General features: G+C 34.3%; 1 protein-coding gene across 2 annotated transcripts in view; it reads left to right on the top strand.

Annotated features, from left to right (window-relative positions):
* C2H16orf46 (chromosome 2 C16orf46 homolog) overlaps positions 1-18,478 on the top strand; it is a 64,638-nt gene extending 46,160 nt beyond the window's left edge. For both annotated transcript variants that reach the window (XM_051976169.1, XM_051976168.1), the window contains exon 5: positions 14,686-18,478. In XM_051976169.1, the coding sequence (XP_051832129.1) occupies positions 14,686-14,755 (70 nt within the window). In that variant the 3' untranslated portion in view covers positions 14,756-18,478. The remainder of the gene's footprint in view (positions 1-14,685) is intronic.
* The last annotated feature ends 403 nt before the right edge of the window (positions 18,479-18,881 follow it).

Genomic DNA, 18,881 nt, shown 5'->3' with positions numbered 1-18,881 from the left:
TACCCCAACTTAATGGTTGTTAGTTGTTGACTTATTGGTACCTCTTGCCACCTTCAGACTATCTTCTACTGTCATCATTCAAGCAGTTTTGACATTAAATCAATCTAAATTTATCACTCAGTCCATATTATGATAGGAGTTATATACCAAGCCCTAAGCCATTCTGCCTCTTTTCTCAATTAGTTTAGTTTTTGGATGACAGTTTTTCCCTAATTCCAAATCCCCTCATTCTGAGGAGCTTCAATATACATATTGAATACCCTTACTTCTCAGTTCCTCTGTCTGTTCAGTTCCTATGATTTAATATGGAGATGGTCATACCCTTGATCTTCCCTTCCATGTTCAAGGATTCTTAATTTCCTTTAATAATCTTTTATCCTTTGATCTCTTTTCAAGCTTACTCTTCTCAAATCTATTGTTCATCCTCACTGTCAGTTCTATATTCCTTAATATAGGAATTCCTTAATACTTTCCAGGACTGCATTGGCTATACTTTCCTGACTTCTTCCTTTGTCAACCAGTTTAATTCCACACTATCTTCTATTCTTGAATCTCTTGTTTTCTTGTCTTATTGCTAATCCCAGCTTTCCAAGTCACATCTCTGGATCATTTTCTAATCTCCATTCTTATTCATAAGCTACTGAACAGAACTGAGAAAAATCACAAAATCATGCTAACTAGGTGTCCTATAAATTTATGCTACATAATCTCAATGGTCCCTCATCAAAGCAAAGCAATTCTAATACTCCTCTCTAATTGCTTTTCTATCCTCTTCATAACAGTTATAAACTGTAATATTCTCTCTAAAATGTAATTTTCTCTTGAGTTTTTCTTGGGGTCTCTGGAGGCAGCCTTCATTTTAGTTCAGTAATCACCATACGAGTACAGCCAGATGTTAAAGTCAAATCCTTTATTATCTCTTTCAAAGTCCTATCTCCTTCACTTGGGGCTCAGCTAGTTTTCTGGAGGCCACCAAGGCGGTGTAGGATGGGATGAATCTGTCTGAGTCCAAGGGCTTGTGCTCCAGCCTTTAGCTTCCAGCCTTCTGTCTGCTTGTCTCTGAATCTCCCTGGCTGAGGCTTCTAGCTTATATGCTACATACTGAGTACAAACTAATCATTATATCACTAGGAAACCATTATTTGTTGTAGGATTAAATCAATGCTAAACCATTGTCTCCTCAATTCTACTTAGTACCTTATTTCAAGTTCTGGCCCATAACATCTCTTGTAGGATTAAATCAATCATACTGAACCATGCTAAATTAGATAACTATTGCCTCTATCAATTCCACTGACTTAATATCTTGTAAGAATCCTTTGTTTCAAGTTCAGAGTTCTGGTTCATCACAATAAACCTTGTGTTTTCCTCTTCCCAAGTCTTCCATGTCATTCCCTCTTCCCAAACTTGCTTATATTCTTTCTTTTTTTCTTTTTAAATATTAGGCAAATGCTATGTGCCAAGAATTATATTAAACATTTTGCAAACATTATCTCATTTGAGTCTCAAAATAATCTTAGAAAGAGATGTAAGCTATTTTATCCCCATTTTACAATTAAGGAAACTAAGAAAGAGAGAGGTTAAGTGAGGGGTTTTTTGGCACATAATTGCATTTTGTTTTTTTCCAATTATTTCCTGAACCTTATTCTCTTTTGTCACTTAGTTTCTTGATGTTTTCATCAGCTTCTCCAGATTCCTTTATCATCTCTCTGCAGATCCTTGTCTCCCTCTCAGGACTGTAGTCTTCTATTATCACTACATGTGTGGCATTTCTCACAAGATATCTCACAGGTATCTCAAACTCAACGAGTGCAGAACAACTCATCTTCTACCTTTCTCTCTTCTAAGATTTCCTATTCCTTTTGAAGGTACCACCATCTTTCTGGTTATCCAGGTTTGCAACATTGTTTTCATCCTCAACTCTTTTCTCATTCATTTCACATATCTTATCAGTTGGCCAGTGTAATTTCTTTATATTTCTAATATGCATTCCCTTCTCTCTATAGCCACCACCTTTCTTCAGGGCTCAATCACTTCTTGCTAATACTACTATAATAGTTATTATCATTCCCTTCTCTTCCTCTTCCTCTTCCTCCTTCCCTTTCTTTCTCCTACTCTGTTGATTTACATTCTGAATTTATCAGTGTCTCTCTGGAGATGGATAGCATTTTTTTTTATCATGAATCCTTTGTGATTGTCTTGAATAATACAATAATCTTCTAATTGGTCTCCGTGACTCAAATCTCTCCTTACTTTAATACATCTTCCACTAAGGTAGCAAAGGGAATTTTCTAATGCATATATTTTTAAAGCCCTTTACAACCTGGTTCCTTCCTGTTTTTCCAGTCTTATATTCTAGTTCCCTCTGCACTTTCTACATAATCTACCCATAATGGATTATGTGTTGTTTCTTTACACTTTATACTTCTGTGTCCATGGCTTGGTACTGGCGTTTGCCCATGCATAGAATAGTTTCCTTCCCACTCTCAGACTTTCAGAATTTTTGGTTTCTTTTAAATGCTCCTTCCTCCAAAGACCTTTCTTAGTTGTCCTTCCATTTCTCACTAGTTGCTAGGGCCATCTCCTCTAAGGCTGCCTTCCACCAATTCAATATTAAATGCTTAGTTCTGATTTATATATGTTATTACTCCCATTAGAATGAGACTTCCCTGAGGGCAGAGTCTGTTATTGCTTTTCTTTGCATCTTCAACACTTACAACAGTACATAGCATATAAGAAGTACTTAATAAATGTTTGTTGACTGATTGACCTAACTTTGGACCTGAGCTGTTCAGCATTATTAACAATGACAAGAGAAATAGAGCATGTGCTTGTCACACACTTACAAGTGACAACAAGCTAGGTGAGGTAGCTAACACAGGATGAAAAGATCTAAAAATATCAGATGGAACAGATTAAATAAGATGAAATTTATCTAGAACAAAAGTAAACTTCAACAAAAGTAAAAATAGAAATTATACAATTATACAGAAATTAGGGTAGATATGTTGGACCAAAAAGTCATATGAAAAAGACCTGGAGTATTTAATGGACTGCAGGATCATGAATCAAATGTGATGTAGCATCCCCCAAAACTATTACTATCCCTCTGTTATGTGGGGAAGCATGGTGTCTGAACATATAGTGGGTGATAATCTCTTTGAACCAGACCATATCTAAAATACAGCAGTCAGTTTGAGGTGCCACACTTTAGATAAAGAATATGAATAAGCAAGAACATATCCAAAGGAAACAGTAAGGAGAATGGTGAAGGGTTTCATGACTATGTTATTTGAGGAGTTGAAAGAACCAGGAATTTTAATCTAAAAAAGAGAAGTCTTAGTGGGGAGATTCAGAAGAGTTGTTATGTGGAAGAGGCATTTATTTTGTTCTGCTTAGCTCCCAATTAGAGAAACAGATTTTGGCTATGAAGAAAAAAAAATCCTAACAATTAGAATTTTTTAAAAATGAAAAGAGCCAACTTGAGGGATACTGGGTTTTCCCTCTTCAAGTAAAGGCTAGGTGATTTCTTGTTGACATTGTAGAAGGAATTTCTGTTTTGACACAGTTTGTGTTAGATAGCATCTGAGGTCTCTCCTAAATCTATGATTCTATGATCTTATAAATTTTATAAATACAACCCTAGGAATGGGATGCTTTTGTTATTTAAAAACTAACTCAGCTAAATTTGGAAATGCTAATCACCAAAATGTTGTCTATCTGCTGATGATTTGGGAGAGGTACAGCAACTTATAAAAACTGTCTATTAAAATATGTAGGGATGATGAATTACACTAGTAAGAGTTCATTCATAAATTAATTTTTGATTCAAGTAATATTTTGTAAGCATCTACTGTGTTCATTTCACCATGCTAGGTGTGGAAGGATAAAGACAAATGTGAAGTGATCCATGCCCTGAAGGAGCATTCTATTCTAATGGGAGGCTAAAACACAGAGAAAAAAATAGAATTTCTAGGAGGTAGCACTAAAATTGGGTTGATGAGGAAAAACTCTGCCTAGTAGATGATATCTAGTAGGCCAATTTGGCTGGAATTTAGAATCTGTGCAGGAAAACAATATGAAATAAGTCTGGAAAGATTTATGTAAGCTTGACTCTGGATGGCTTTAAATACCAAGTTAAGAAATGTATATTTTATCTTTAAGGTAATAGGAAACAACTCAAGACTTTTGGATAAAAATATGATATGATCAGATTTATAATTTAGAAATATTAATTTGTTATCTATTATAAGGTAAGTAGATAAAGGAGAAATTGGAAGCAGAAACAATTATGAGACTATTGCAGCAGTCAGGGCAAGAGGTGATAAAGGTATGAACTAGAGTAGTAACTGAGTAAAAATTGGTACATGTGAGAAATATTGTGGAATTGATAGGACATGGCAACTGATTAGATCTGTTTGGGTGGCAGAATAAGAGAGGGAAGAATAAAGGATGACTTTAAGGTTTTGAATCCTGGTAGATGGATGGATGGATGGATGGAAAAGTTCGGCAAAGATGAATTTTTGGGAAAACACCATGAGTTCTGTTTTGGACATAATACTGAGTTTGAGATGCCTGAGGGACATCCAGATGGAAATGTTCAGAAAACAACTGGTGATGTATGTGAGTTCAAGAGAGAGACTAGAACTAAATAAGTAGATTTGGGAATCATCTGAAAAAAGATAATTGTATCCATAGGAGCCAGTGAGATCACTAAGAGAGGTGAGGAGAGTCCAGAATAAAGCTTCAGAAAACACTCACACTTGACATGTAGGAGATGAAGGACAATCCACCTACGGAGACTGAGGAGTGGCTAGACAGAGAGGAAAAGAACCAAAAGGTGTTTGAAATAAAAAAGCATAGGGAAAAGAATGTATACAGTAGAACTGCTTGGTGCTGTCAGAAGCTATGGAGAATTAATTAGATTAAAGACTGAGATGAGACCCCTGGTTGTAATTCAAAGATCATTTGTAATCTTAGCAGTCACATGTTGGGCTTAGAAGATTTCAAGAGTGGAAAAGTGAATGGAACATAAGGAAAAGAATGTACTAAATGGGTCATTCTAGAACCTTGGCTGTGAAATGAAAAGACTGTAGCAGATGAGAGCTTGAGAGTATAACAGGTTCAAATGAAGAGATTTTGTTTGTTTTTTCAAAATATGGAGGTGCTTGACCATAGTTTCTAAGCAGCAGAAAAGAATCAATGGATGGAAATTCCAGGGAAGCACATTTTGATACAATATGAAGAACCCTTAAAATAGTGAGAAAGCCCCCCTCCCCCTTTCAGTAAGGGGTTCCTAATTTAGCATTTTAAGAAGTGATCTACTCCATCAGTAAAAATGTTCAGACAATCTAGATTATTCAAATTGGGGGGGGGGATCGTTAAGTTTTGCTTTAACATTACCCTTATCTCTAAACCATATACCTTCATTCCTCTATTCAGTGAGCCATTGTTCATATTAAAGAACAAAAAAGAAAGAAAAGCTGTGCAGGAAAACTTGCCACTATCTTAAATCAAGTTTGAGAGTATTTATTTGCAATATGAAGTAGCATGCCATAATGTTGCTGTAGAAGAGTTTCAACTTCAGGCAGGAATTAGTCCAGATGCCCTCTGAGGTTCCTTATAACTCTTAAAATTGTAGTATTCTGTATACCATGGTCTTGATGAAGTCCTTAACTTCTCAGATGAGACACTATCATATAAGGAAAACCTATGAGCATAAATGTGTAGTTCATATAAAGAACTCTGTTCTTTGAAGAAAACTTCCCAAATCATGTTTGTCTTGGCTTTTTGGAAAATACTAAGAGAGAGATGGCATTTCCACCCTCATAAATCATAGCAACAAATACAGCTTTATGCCAGTGGTTGGGATTTTGCTTGTATTACAATTTATGTAATATAAAAATTATTTCTAAAGGAAGATAAAAAAATAGAAAAATAAATGAGCTGCTGTACATATTGCTTTTTAGTCCATGAAGTGAAATCTGTAATTGCTTAGCAAATTATCATTAGTTTGCTCCTCTTATATTTGTCAGCAGGAGTTGAGGATCACGCAACAAGCATTTGTTAAGCTGTTTACCAGGCTCTAGTCATTGTGCTAAGTGCTGGAGATATAAATAAAAACAAAAACAGTCCCTGCCCTCAAGAAGCTTATATTCTAACAAGGATGCTCCTGGAAGTTTGAAGGTAGGGGTAACTGCCTACAGATTGAATGTTGACCCTTATGATTTGGCTAAGGATAGGATGTTAATGGAAGGGAAGTGGATGGGTTAAATAAAATAAAATTATGCCACATTGTTACAAGAGCCCAGCTTGTAATTTTATATCTTTGAGGAACTTCCCCCTCCATCATTTGCTGGCTTTATTTGTATTCTGGGTTTTCTCCTCAGTTTTATTTACCTGGTTTTTGTTGAAAGACCTTCTTATGACATAGTTTGATGCAGACGAAAATTTTTTATGCAGAGTAGACATGTCAATGAACTACAACACATCCATCCAATGTCAACAAAATGTTGGGGTTTCTATTAGAGGAGGGCCTCATGTTCTACTGTGGAGAAACTGGTAGAATATGGCTTATTCTGAGGAACCATCAGGATGATTGACAAATTATAAAAGAAAAAGGCCCTAGGTAAGGATTTATGCAACTTAGGAGCATCTTTGGCCTTCCCTGTCTTCTTCCAATCATCACAGACCCTGTCTGGTATTACTAGGTCTGCAAGAGATTTTCCTGCAGTCTTTCCATAAGCAGTACTAAGCTCCAAATGTCATTGTGATATTCAGGAACATAACACACTAATATTGTTTTCAATTATCCATTCAGCAAACATTAAGTGCCTACTATGTGCCAGACACTGTGTTAAGTGGTGAGAATACAAAAAGAGGCAAAAGACAATCCCTCACATCATTACATTACATTACATTACATACATTACAAAAGACAAAGCTTACATCAAATGGGAGAGAAAATGTGCAAACAAATATGTGCAAGGAAAGTTATATAAGCATCATGCAGTAGATAGAGAATCTGCTTTGGTTGGAGTGAGGAAGACCAGGGTTTTAAGTCCAGCCCCTGAGATAATATATATGACTATGTAATATAATGATATATGTAACTATAGACAAATATGTAATCTCTTAGTTACCATTTAACATTTCAGGAAGGATATCAGTTGTTCCCTATCCAGTCAAAATCAGAGATTATTTTTACCAAAAAGCAAAACATGATAATGTTTTTAAGGCACCTTTCTTACTAAGATGGAAACATCTTCCCATTGTTATTTTTGTGACCATCATTGTAGAACAGGGGCAGGGAATCATCTCACTTTCCTTTAACAAAAAAAGGAAAAAAATGTATTTAATCTATATAGACTATATAGATCCTATATAGTAGGATCACAGGTGTATCCTGGGTCAACAACAGGGAAGCCCATAGATTGTGATTCATTTTTGACTGATGAATTTTAAAATGTGATGGAAGAAATAGCCAAGAAAGTATCTTCTTTTCACCTGGTCACATACCATTCATTTTTCTATTGATTAAAAAAAACAATTCATTAAATTGTTCATATATAACCAGTAAGATAGTAAAAATTCCTTCTAATCCACAATTTTGGATTTCTTATCTCTAAAACGCCTTAGAATAAGTACCTGATTATTGGCCATAAATTGATCTTATACTCTTCCTCATTTAATACTATCTAGTTGCCTATCTCTTCTCTTCCTCCAACAATAGGTCCTTCCTCACTTAGATCCTCTTTGAGTTATCACTGTATTGAACACCATATTTTCCTTTTTCTGGACACTGATTCTGTCCAAACTCTCAGAGCTTCAGCCCTATCACTGTTATTCCTCAGTGTATCTCATTCACAAAAATTCCAATTTTATATTTTACTAAGATTAGTGGGAAAGCTGGTTTTACTTTTGGCTTTCAAGTTTAGCTAAATTAAAAGACTCTTGTATGTTTTGTTGAGGACACAATACTCCAATACTGAGTGAGCACAAGATAAAACTGAATCCATATCCAGGAAGCAGAGATCATATTTTTGAAGACTTAACATTGGTATTAGTTATGAAGAGAGGTAGCTTCTTTCTCTGTCATAGATTCAGAATCCTACTTTATCTAGACGGATGCCCTTCTCAGAGAAAATTTTAATTAGAATTTAAACCAAGTGTCAACTTTTTCATTTCACATTTTACTGTTTCCTTGATAAAACCTCAATGGCTTTTAAAGCACTATGGCTTAATCAGAATCTGCTTTGTCCTTTAATTTCAGGATTGTTTTGATCAGCTCTGGTCCCCCTCTGGCCAGGGTTTGGGTATCTCCTAAACTGCAAACAGCTGCTTTTCCTGGGAATTGGGGTCTTTAACTTAGGGGATTCCTCACAGAAAGTTTTTTTTTCCTTTCAATTAATAGTTAATAACAGGGAAAGGCTTAATTGTTCTCTCTGATTTAAATAGGACTGATTATCACCCAACTTTATATCAAAATTTCTTTGAAAATCAGATCATGTATCAGCTAAGAAATGCAAAGGTTCATGAAAAGCCTAAATAGTCTGTTATCCAAAAGTTCAGAGAGGACCATGATCCAGGTTGATGGATTTTCTGCCTTAGCAACTTTCAAAAAACCATTAAACTTTAAAGAGATTGTAGTCTGTACTGATAGAGTATTCCAACCAGTGAAATCATAGCTCCTCAAGGTATAGAAGTAAACAGTTCCCCTCAGCCAAGGGTTTATCTCCAGAGAAATATAAATTAAGAAATGACATTCATTTGTGGGCACACTTCAAGAGATAGTCAAGCATAGAAGAGTTTGGTGTGCTTTGTATGGGATCACAAAGAGCTGAACAAAATCTCCATCCAGTTTTCATTGCTGGAGTGGGAGAAGGAAGTTAAGAGTTTTTATACTGACAAGACAGCAAAGGCCAATTTTCTCTTTCTAGATACTTCATGGTCCATGAGTAGAGCTGGCCTAGAATAAATAGCCTGAGGTATGCTCAGTACTCTCTCATCTACTAGGATAGTTGGGGACTAGAAAGTGATATTTTTCTGGGAACCTGAGAGACATATTTTGGACAAAAGCCATCTGGGGCCCATGAGACTGTACTTCCTCATGAGGTAGGAGATGATCAGGTTAAGGAGATAGGGGTTTCTAAGTATTGGAAAAAATTATTGGGCTCCCTGTAGTCTTCACTGTAATCTCAAAGAGTTATATATGAATTATTATTAGCCCATAAAGGAATTTCATGCTACATCCTCTGTACTTTTAAGATCCTGCCAAGATGCTGACTCACCTTCTTGTATTTACACTTGTTGGCCTATAGACAATGAGCAGATGCTGTTATTTAGGACACTGAAGTGAATTGTAAATAGTAGCCTTTCCCCACATTCCCTGACAAGTCAGTGTAAACAGAGGCGGGAGAGAAGTGTACTTAGAACTTGTGTTGCTGTCTGCCATTAGCTTAGGCTTAAGAAAACAATAAAAACGAAAATAGGAGTTTTTATAAAACTCAATAGAAAACATTATTTCAAGCTGTGCAGTCACTAGAAGTAGATAGCAAACATTCACACAATTCCCTTGGCAACTTCAGATACTTTAGTACTTTATGCCTTACCTGTTTGGCATCTCCACTTCCAATAGGGTTCTTCTCTTCCTTGTTACGACCAGACTTTTTATTATTCCCTTTGGATAATTTTCCTCTTCTATACAAATTTCCATATTCAAAAGTGGAACTACAAAAAGGAGGAGTTCAGGATAGGCTTTGACTGTCACCTGTGGGGCAAGGTTGGTCTCATTGAACCTCTGCAGATGTGACCAGTGGTTAATTTTTTTCCTTGTTTACACCCCAAGTTTCATTCTTGTTAAATGTGTTGTTTGGTTCTTTCAAGACGCAAAGAGGTTATTTGGCTATTTGATGTGGAGACTTGTAGTTTAAGAGGTTTAACTTGGGAGGAATTGTCCTCAGAAGTAATTGCCATCTGGTCACTTTCCCTAACTTCTATTTTTTTTTTTCTGAAGCAATTGGGGTTAAATGACTTGTCCAGGGTCATACAGCTAGGAAGTATTAAGTGTCTGAGACTAAGTGAACTGAGGTCCTCCTGACTTCAGGACTGGTGCTCTCTCCACTGTGCCACCTCGCTGCCTTCAGCTCCTTTCTTGATGACTGTCGAGCATTTTACATCATCTTAAGTTTGGAGTGTGTTCTTTTAATACATGGTTTATTTTATTTAGTAAAGTTTCTTTTACTTGGATTTTATATTCCTCAAGTGCTTATTGCATTTTAACTCTCAAACATGATTTTAGTCTTAATCCCCAAAATTTGGAAATTAGGAGTTTTGTTTTGCGATGGCCTTTTGTTTAATAAAAAGAACAACTACCACAATACAGCACTTTGTATATCTCATCTCATTTAATTCTTAACAATAGTCTTGTGAGGTAAATACTTTTATTGCCTCCAGTTTATTGGTAAGAAAACAGGCGTGAGGAGATTATGGTAAGATTTTGAGGTAGATCTTTCTGACTTCAAGCCTATCCATTTTGTCCGTTATCTGTCAATATTAAATTCATTTTTTTTAAGGTGGGAGAAGTGGCTGAAAAGGGATTCTTGGGTGATATGAAGGTTAGAATTTTGATTCCTGTTGAAAAAAGCATTTCTTCATCTCCAGGACCAAAATTGCAATTTTGAGTGGTATAGGCCTAAATCTCTAAATTAATTTAAGTAGCATTATCATTTTAAGCATATTGTCATGGCACAACCATAATTAATAGATATCTTTTCAATTCTTTATCTGCCTTAATTTTTTGGAAAAAGTTGTTACTTACAAGGATTTTGAGTATACCTTTGTAGATTGACTTCCAAATATTTTATGCAGTTTGTTTTATTGTTATTTTAAATGGGATTCTCCTGGATTTTGCTATTGCTAAATAGAAATGCTGATGATTTTTACAGTTTTATTTCATCCCTCTATTTTGTTAAAGCTTTTTCATTAGTTTCTTTGTTGATTTTTTAGTGTTTTCCAAATAAGCCACCATGTTGTCTGCAAATAGACAATTTAATCATTTTGATTTTGAGTCCTTATTTTTATGTTTCTTGCACATAGCACACACAAAAGTAAATGTTTTTTTAGTTATACTTTTTATAGTATTTTTCTGTTTTCATATATTTTAGTAGTTTACATCCAGTATTTATATTTAGTGGTTTACATTTATATCTGAGATCATGATTATAAAGTCTACATTTTCTGTCCAAAATCTATCTGGATTTCTTTGGATCACTAAACCACTGAGAAGAACCAAGCCTTTCATTAGTTATTCATCGCTGTCATTCTTGCTGTTATTGTGTACATTTTCCTGATTCTGCTTGTTTCTCTCAGTATCAGTTCATGTAAGTCTTTTCAGACCTTTCTATAATCAGCTTGTTCATCTTTTTATAGAACAATAATATTCCATTACCTTCATGTATAACTTGTTCAGCCATTCTCTAACTGATGAGCATCTACTCATTTTCCAATTCTTTACCATTACAAAAAGGGCTGCTACAAACATTTTTGCACATGTGAGACCTTTTTCCTCTTTTATGATTTCTTTGGGATGCAGATGCAGTAATGGTACTGCTGGGTTAAAGGGTGCCTGCATGCCATTTCTTATAAGATTTTTTGAAAAGAGAAAAACACATCATGTCTTATATATAACTGTTGAATTTAATTGTTTGCTTTCTCTTTTCTTCACCCCTCCCCCCAATTATATTTGTACTACTATCCCCTTTTGACCCTTTTCTTTCTTCAACCAGATAGGGGTACTGCTCAAAATCTTCCCACCTTATCCCACATAACCTGGTACACTCCACACCATTCAACCTCTTAAGTAATCTTTTGTCATTTCCAAGGATTGTTGATTTATTTTTTATCTTTAATCTCCATTCAAACTATTTTGAATTCTGTTCTCCCATTCATGGGCTACACTTAGATGTCCCTTCTTTATTCTCAGTGTCCTTCATTATAGAGCTTCTAGAATAAAAAGTTGAGCTCTCCTATCCAATTTTTAAATTAGTACATCTGTAGGTTGTGCCTTCTCTTTACTTCCCCCTCCTCCTTTTTTGGGGGGTGGTAGAGCATGTAAAACATGGACATAGGAAACTATGTATTCTAAGTCATGGGGCTCAGCCATATTCCTTCCCCTTACCATGACCATTCACTTTTCCCAAGGTCAACATAATTTTTCCTCTGAATTCATATTCCTCCTGCCAATATCGGTGCTATTATCATATCCTGTTTCCTGATGCAGTCCTGGGAGATTCAACTAACTTGGGAAAAAGTAGACTGATACATATGGTGCCCATTACCTGATCTGAAACAAATTGAGTCTTCTTGTCTCTCTCTCCACACGCCTCATAAGAAAGTGCTTTAATAGAATAGTATCCTTCAATTTTACCTATGCAACTACTTTTATCTTTCACTCCCTATTCTTCCTCTTTTTCCCCAATGCTCTTATTCTTCCATTGCTCTCCAAATTTATCAAAACATTCTTTGCTCATATGCAGGCTTAATGGGAATTTATCTTCAGCTCCTTTCTATTGACTATACTTTCTCCACATGAGTTACTTCCCACAGAGTTATCTCCTTACACAAAAGATAATTGATTCACTTATAAGGCAACACAGGATTTAATCTATAGAATACTAATTGGTTTTTCCTTTCTCCTGATTCAAGTTCCTTTTAAAATTTAGAATCTTCCTTTAAGATCCCCGTATTTTCTTTTTATCCTTCAATCCAATTTACTTCTTAAAATCAATAATAACCTAGAAACATAAATCTTTTCTTGATAGTTGTATTGTTTTTCTGATCTTGTTTGGAATGCTGGCAAGTTGACTGCTCACCTATGGTTTCTTTTTGCAGGAATACTTCTGATTTTTCTTGCTGTTGAAGATTAATATTTTAAAACTGATAATTAAACTGTTATTTTGGATATCTCTAAAGGTCCTTTGCTTTTTAGAATATTCTGTTCCAATCTTCTATTTTCTCACGGATATTGGATAATGCTAGACTGTTCTTCATATTTGAAGGGCTTTTTCATGAGTGGTTGCAATATTTGTGGATTAATTTTGAAATCCTAAAATATAACCAAGATATGTTTTGAGTTTCAAATTTGGGGGTTTTCCTCTGCTAATAATCACTGGATTCAACTAGGTTTTTTTTTTTTTTTTTTTTTTTTACTGTTTTCAAAGCTTCTAGACATTTTTATTATTTCTCATAGTAAGATTCTTAGGACTTTTAATTTTTATTAATTTTTCCTATAAGATCTGCAAACCTTAAATTATCTTCACATATTCTAGCTTTGGTCAGTCATTTTGGTTTATATATATTAGATGGTAGGGCCTGTGAGCTTAACCCTTGAAGGAACTGAGAGTCTCTAACAGGCAGGTGTGAGGAAAAAGTACACTCCAGATGCCTTGGAAAGTCTATGCAAAAGTAGAGAGACAGCAGATAAAATGGCATGTAGGTAAGGCAGTTTGGTCAGAAGAAATAGTGCATGAAAGATCATAATATAAAGTCTGGAGTAGAAAGCTAGGGCCAGAGGATTAAAAGATTTAAATGTCAAGTTAGTATATATTTAATTGATATTCTATACTAAAAGCAACAAGGAATCTTTGAAGGTTCTTAAATATATGAGTGAAAACAGGCCATTTTCTGTTCATTAAAAACCACTGGAATACTTCTTTTGGCTTTACTAGGTATAACACTTTAAAATACGCAAAAACTATTTTATTATCCCTCATCCCTTCTTTCAACCTGGAAAACCTGTAATTACATAGGAAACAAGCACTTTCTTCTAGTACAATTAGGTTATAATTATTATAAAGGACAAGATAACATATTCAGAAATAGTACAGATCTCATTTCTTCTTACTTGTGTGATTAGATGAAAATTAACCCAGAATTTCACTTTTGTAGTTATAAGATTGACTTTTGTTCAATTTTCATATCTTTCACTCTCTATTATGGAGGAACATTAGCTCCTGTTTCAACAAAGCTTAGCTTCCTTTGCCTTTTTTTATTTCCTTAGAAATCGAAGAGCCCCATAATACAAATTGCCTTAGGGAAAGATATTGATATGTCACTAATGAATGTTGGTAATGTAGCATTACCTGCTTCTTTAGATCAAAACACTTTTAACTTCAAAGGTATTTTTACAATTTGTGACTACCATGCAAAATCTGGTGATAGTGCCCATGATTTCTTGTTTTTTTTTTTTTTTTAAACCATAGCAGTTAAAACTAGAATAAATTGGAAACTCCCTTCATTTTATATGTAAACACTATTTTACAGATAAACTGAGGCCCAAGGAGGTAAAGGAACTTACTTCAGAATTGAAATTTTCAGGGAAAAAGAACAAATTAATTACAAATCTGAGGAATTTTGAAACAGCTTATAATTCTTAAATTAACTCCTAATCAAGGATTTCCTTGTAAAGAAATTTGTAGTCTGAATAATTCTAATTGTATCTTGGGCAATGTTTCTCTAAGTCACTTAATGAGGTTTGTAAGTATTAAGTCTCAATTTCTCTAAGTAAGCAGATCTTTTAATGGGGGAATTGTTTAGTAAAAAGATGATTTAGTAGTTGATTTAGAAGTTAAATAGATGAGGCAAGTTAATTTAGATTCATTGATCTGTTAACTTTTGTTCTTTCAGTATGGCTTCCATATTTTCTGAGATCACAGCAGTAATACTAGAATCAGCAGGAAAGGAAGATGCAACTTGAAGGAGGATAAATTTCAGATTTATTTCTAGTCTACAAATTTGAGAATGAAATCACAAATCTCACTCCGCCATCCAGGATGTGAAAAAGTTAGTAGCGTTCCAGTTAGCTGGCAGCTGACAGAAAAAAAAAAAAAAAAAAAAAAAAGAGAGAGAAAAAAAAAAGAAAAAAAGAGAAAGAAAAAGTGATAAGATGAAGATATCAAGATTGGTCACTAGGCAGTAGTATTGTCTCCTTCACCAGCAGTCTCAGGTATTTGACCAAAGTCACTGTTGGCAGACATTGGAAAGCCTCTCAGCAGTGTGCACCGTTGAGAATAAAATGGATCATTATGGAGATATTTTTATTCCAAAAAGACTTTGTACCACTGATAGGAGTACGGAAGTGCTTCACAAATGAAACCAGAAATATGATGCTATTTGCTTTAGATATACTTGTAACTTTGTGTTACCCATCTTCAATTTGCTTTAAAACACAACAAAATGAGAGTTGTGATGAGGTAGGTTTTAGCAATAGATTCTAATGATTCCTTCAGAATAACAGGTTTATAAGCATTAGTAAACAAAATTCATAAGCACATGCTTTTACAATTAGACTAGATTGAAAGGCAACATCCAATACCCATGACTTCAATGTCTCCATCAAAGTGATTAAATAATGGCCTTTCCCCCCAGAATTTGAACATGGCTGATATGTATGTTTATCTTCAATTCATTATCTTACAGGTATCTGCTCAAATGATTTAAAATGTGCATATAACTTAAGATTTCACAATTTGGTTATACTGACGGATCTGAGACTGGTAGTATTATAGAAGTCATATCAGATTTGCTTTAGTGTGCTACAAGGGAGTCTCTCTTGCTACACAAAATAAATAAAATTGTATTGTATCATTGTATCATTATGGGTTTTAATTCATCAACTGAGTTCTTCAAGGGAAATCATTGCCCAACAATGATCTGCCTTCTGCTTGCAACATTTTTATGTTGATGAAAGTCAGAAGAATCTAAACAAATTATTATTAAAGCTCCTCCACACCCATCAACACTGCCCAGTCTCCTAGAAGTTTAAAATTCATCATTCTTCATTTGAACCAGGTATTTTTAACATTTAAAAAATTATTTTTGAAGCCTATTTTAACATCCATCATTTCTTGATTTTCTTTCATTGAATGCTCCCTTTTAACAAATCAACAGTCAACCAATAAAGCCATGTCTGACATTGTATATAATAGTCTGCATCCCTCACCTCCTCACCTTTTTACTGGAAGGTCTCTGAATTTCATTGTGTTCTCTACAGTTGATTTTTCTTTTCTTTTCTTTTTTTTTTTTTACAATTTTTCTATTGTAGTTTGTGTGGATTTACTTGATCCTATTTCCTTCATAATATTTGACTCCATCTTTGCATGTTTTTTCTGAATTCTTCTAACAGTGCAATGATCATCTTTCATAATTTCCCAACTGATAAACACCTAATTTACCTAATTTATTCCAGGTCTTTGCTATCACAAAAAATGCTACAAATATTTTAGTTTGTTACATGCAACCTGTCATTGACTTCCCCAAGAGAGGTGTTCAGTAATGCAATTTCTAAGTATTTGTACTATGTATTACTAACAAAAAAGCAAAACTAAAATCTTTTTTAATAGATACTTTCAAGTAGAAGGATTTACTGATGTTGGTCAAAATATAATTCAATTACTGAGCAACATAATGTAGTCCCATCTTTCAAATCATATTTTATGTCAAAAACAAAAAATTCAAATTCTTAAATGATGAAAATTTTTTTTAAAGACTTAACATAGGCTTCTTAGAATTGCAGTGACTACTCACAGGTTTGATCCAATTCTACTAAGTATAGAAACTTTAGTCTGCTATTTTTCTGACCTGGACTGGTTTGTTCCTCTTTAGGCAGATAGTGGTCTGTCATTCTCAGGGGGTTCACCATATTCGTGTAGAACTTTGTGTGAAAACTCAATTGGCTTAGCCTACTGCAGCTCAGAATCCCAGAATTCAAACAATCCACCAGCCTCAGCCTTCCCCAGGAGCAGGGATTACAAATATGTGGCACTATGCCAGTCAAAAGTTCTAAAAGTATGTCGTTAAGTAACATTACTTTTTACATGAACTTCTTGTATCTTATGCAGGGAAAACAGAATCACATACAGAATGTTTATCCTAGAACCAACACAACCTTTTATTGAAAAAGGTAAAGGAAGTCACCAAACATCTTCTAACCTCCCAATCTTAGCTCCTATGCCAGAACCATACTTATTCCCACAAAAGTGGTGTGTGTGTTTTTTTTTTTTTTAAGGTTCATCTTTGGGAATTTTTGCATCAACTAAAGCAATTCTAGGAATAAGCTGATTGTTTTCCAACCAGTAGTTCATGAAATTAAAATTTTTTGCCTAATAAAAATTACTGATTTGTCATCTAGATCTAAAGTGAAATTTTTATCATTTAGCATTTCTCTCAGTAAAAATTGTTGGCAAACAATTTGGTCAAACAATAGTTGAAAGCAATATGGCTCTTAATGGGAAATGAACTTTTTGTAAAAAGTTTAGAATAAAGACAAACTAAGTTTGAGGGAGGGTAATACTTTAAAGAACTCTCAACAATGTAGTTTCTGACTTCTCTTTAATCACTGAATGTAAGGTTTTATAATGAGCTTTATTTCACTTTTGAATAATTCAGGAAATTTGAGAAATGCTTTTGAAACAAGCTTCATTTGTTATTTTCATTTGTACATGCTTTACTTTCCTACAAATATCTACTGGCTGAATTAAGAAAAAGATATCCATTATCACAGAAACAAAGTGCTTCTTCAAGCCAGGGATCACAACATATGATATTTACACAAGGCATAAACAAACATGCACTGCTCCTTTGCCAAGAGAGTTTAAACATTAAGGCAATGACAATCCTAAGAACACATGGAATTGCTAAGTTAAGGCTTTATAAGTTTAAGTTTTGATATCCAGAACTATATCCATTCTGACCAAATCACAGTTCTTTCTCTTATCCACCACACTGAATTAAACTGCTTCAAATGGGAAATTATTGATCATTACTAAAACCACCTAAAATCATTATGTTATAGCCTCTGTATCAGATATCTGAAATAGCAGCATAACACTATAATTTGAATTTACATAACTGTAATTCCCTTCTGAGATTTGGTACGTTTCTTTAAACTCGTCTATTTGTATAAGCATGTCCAATAGGAGGACCATGAAATGATTTTATTAACTTAGAAAATGTGCCTGTCAAACTAAATTATCTCTTATCTCCTCAACCTTGGCTAACATTTTATAAAACTAAAGAAAAACACCAGAAATTATCTTGAATCATCTCTCTTTTAATATCAGACATATGATGCCCTGCTTATTAAAGCCATATGCTTTTCTTCTCACATTTATATTCGGACTGTACTATTTGGTATTCTTGACTTAAAGAAAAAAATAAATAAATATGATGTTTAAGACTAATCTACTCTAGAACATCCAGCCCCAAGGCACAAGTATTATTCCCTCACCAGAGCATTTCATTAATGAGATGTTAGCCATAAATTTAAGATACAGAAATTGGGGCAATTTAGTAAGAAAAAGGACAACATAGGTTGTACCCTTGCCTTAAGTTAGCCAAGGAGGAGTAAGAGATAAGGGTGGGTGTTGTTTTTTTTTTTTTTAGCAGGATAAGATTCCTTAACATCCAAAGAGGCCAAAAATTATTTTGTTTGCCTTGGGAAGTAGCTCTTGAGCAGCATTCAGTCTATGATACTTAAAAGAGAATCTCAATGTAAGATTTGTAAAAAACTCCAATCTGATTCAATAAATGATTTCAGTTTTGCTCAATTTTGTTAGTTGACAATTACTTTCAAAAGAACTAACATCACTTTATCTATCATCTTTTCCTTTAAGAGCATTGTTATAGGAGAGTCCCTGTGGAAAAGCAAAGAGAGACTGAACATTTTAAAAGTACTGGACGCTTTGTTGTAGCTCAAGAGTCATTACTCTTTTATACAGTGATTATTTTAATAGGTAAAAATTGTAACAGGGTTGCTGTTTTGTTTTGAAATCCTTAAAGTCAAAAAACAGATGGTGAAGCTCCCAAACAAACAAACAAAAAAT

This window comes from Antechinus flavipes, chromosome 2 (assembly GCF_016432865.1).
Source record: "Antechinus flavipes isolate AdamAnt ecotype Samford, QLD, Australia chromosome 2, AdamAnt_v2, whole genome shotgun sequence".
NCBI lineage: Eukaryota > Metazoa > Chordata > Mammalia > Dasyuromorphia > Dasyuridae > Antechinus > Antechinus flavipes.
Note: the sequence above shows the minus strand (reverse complement) of the source record. Positions and strands in the feature narration are given on the sequence as shown.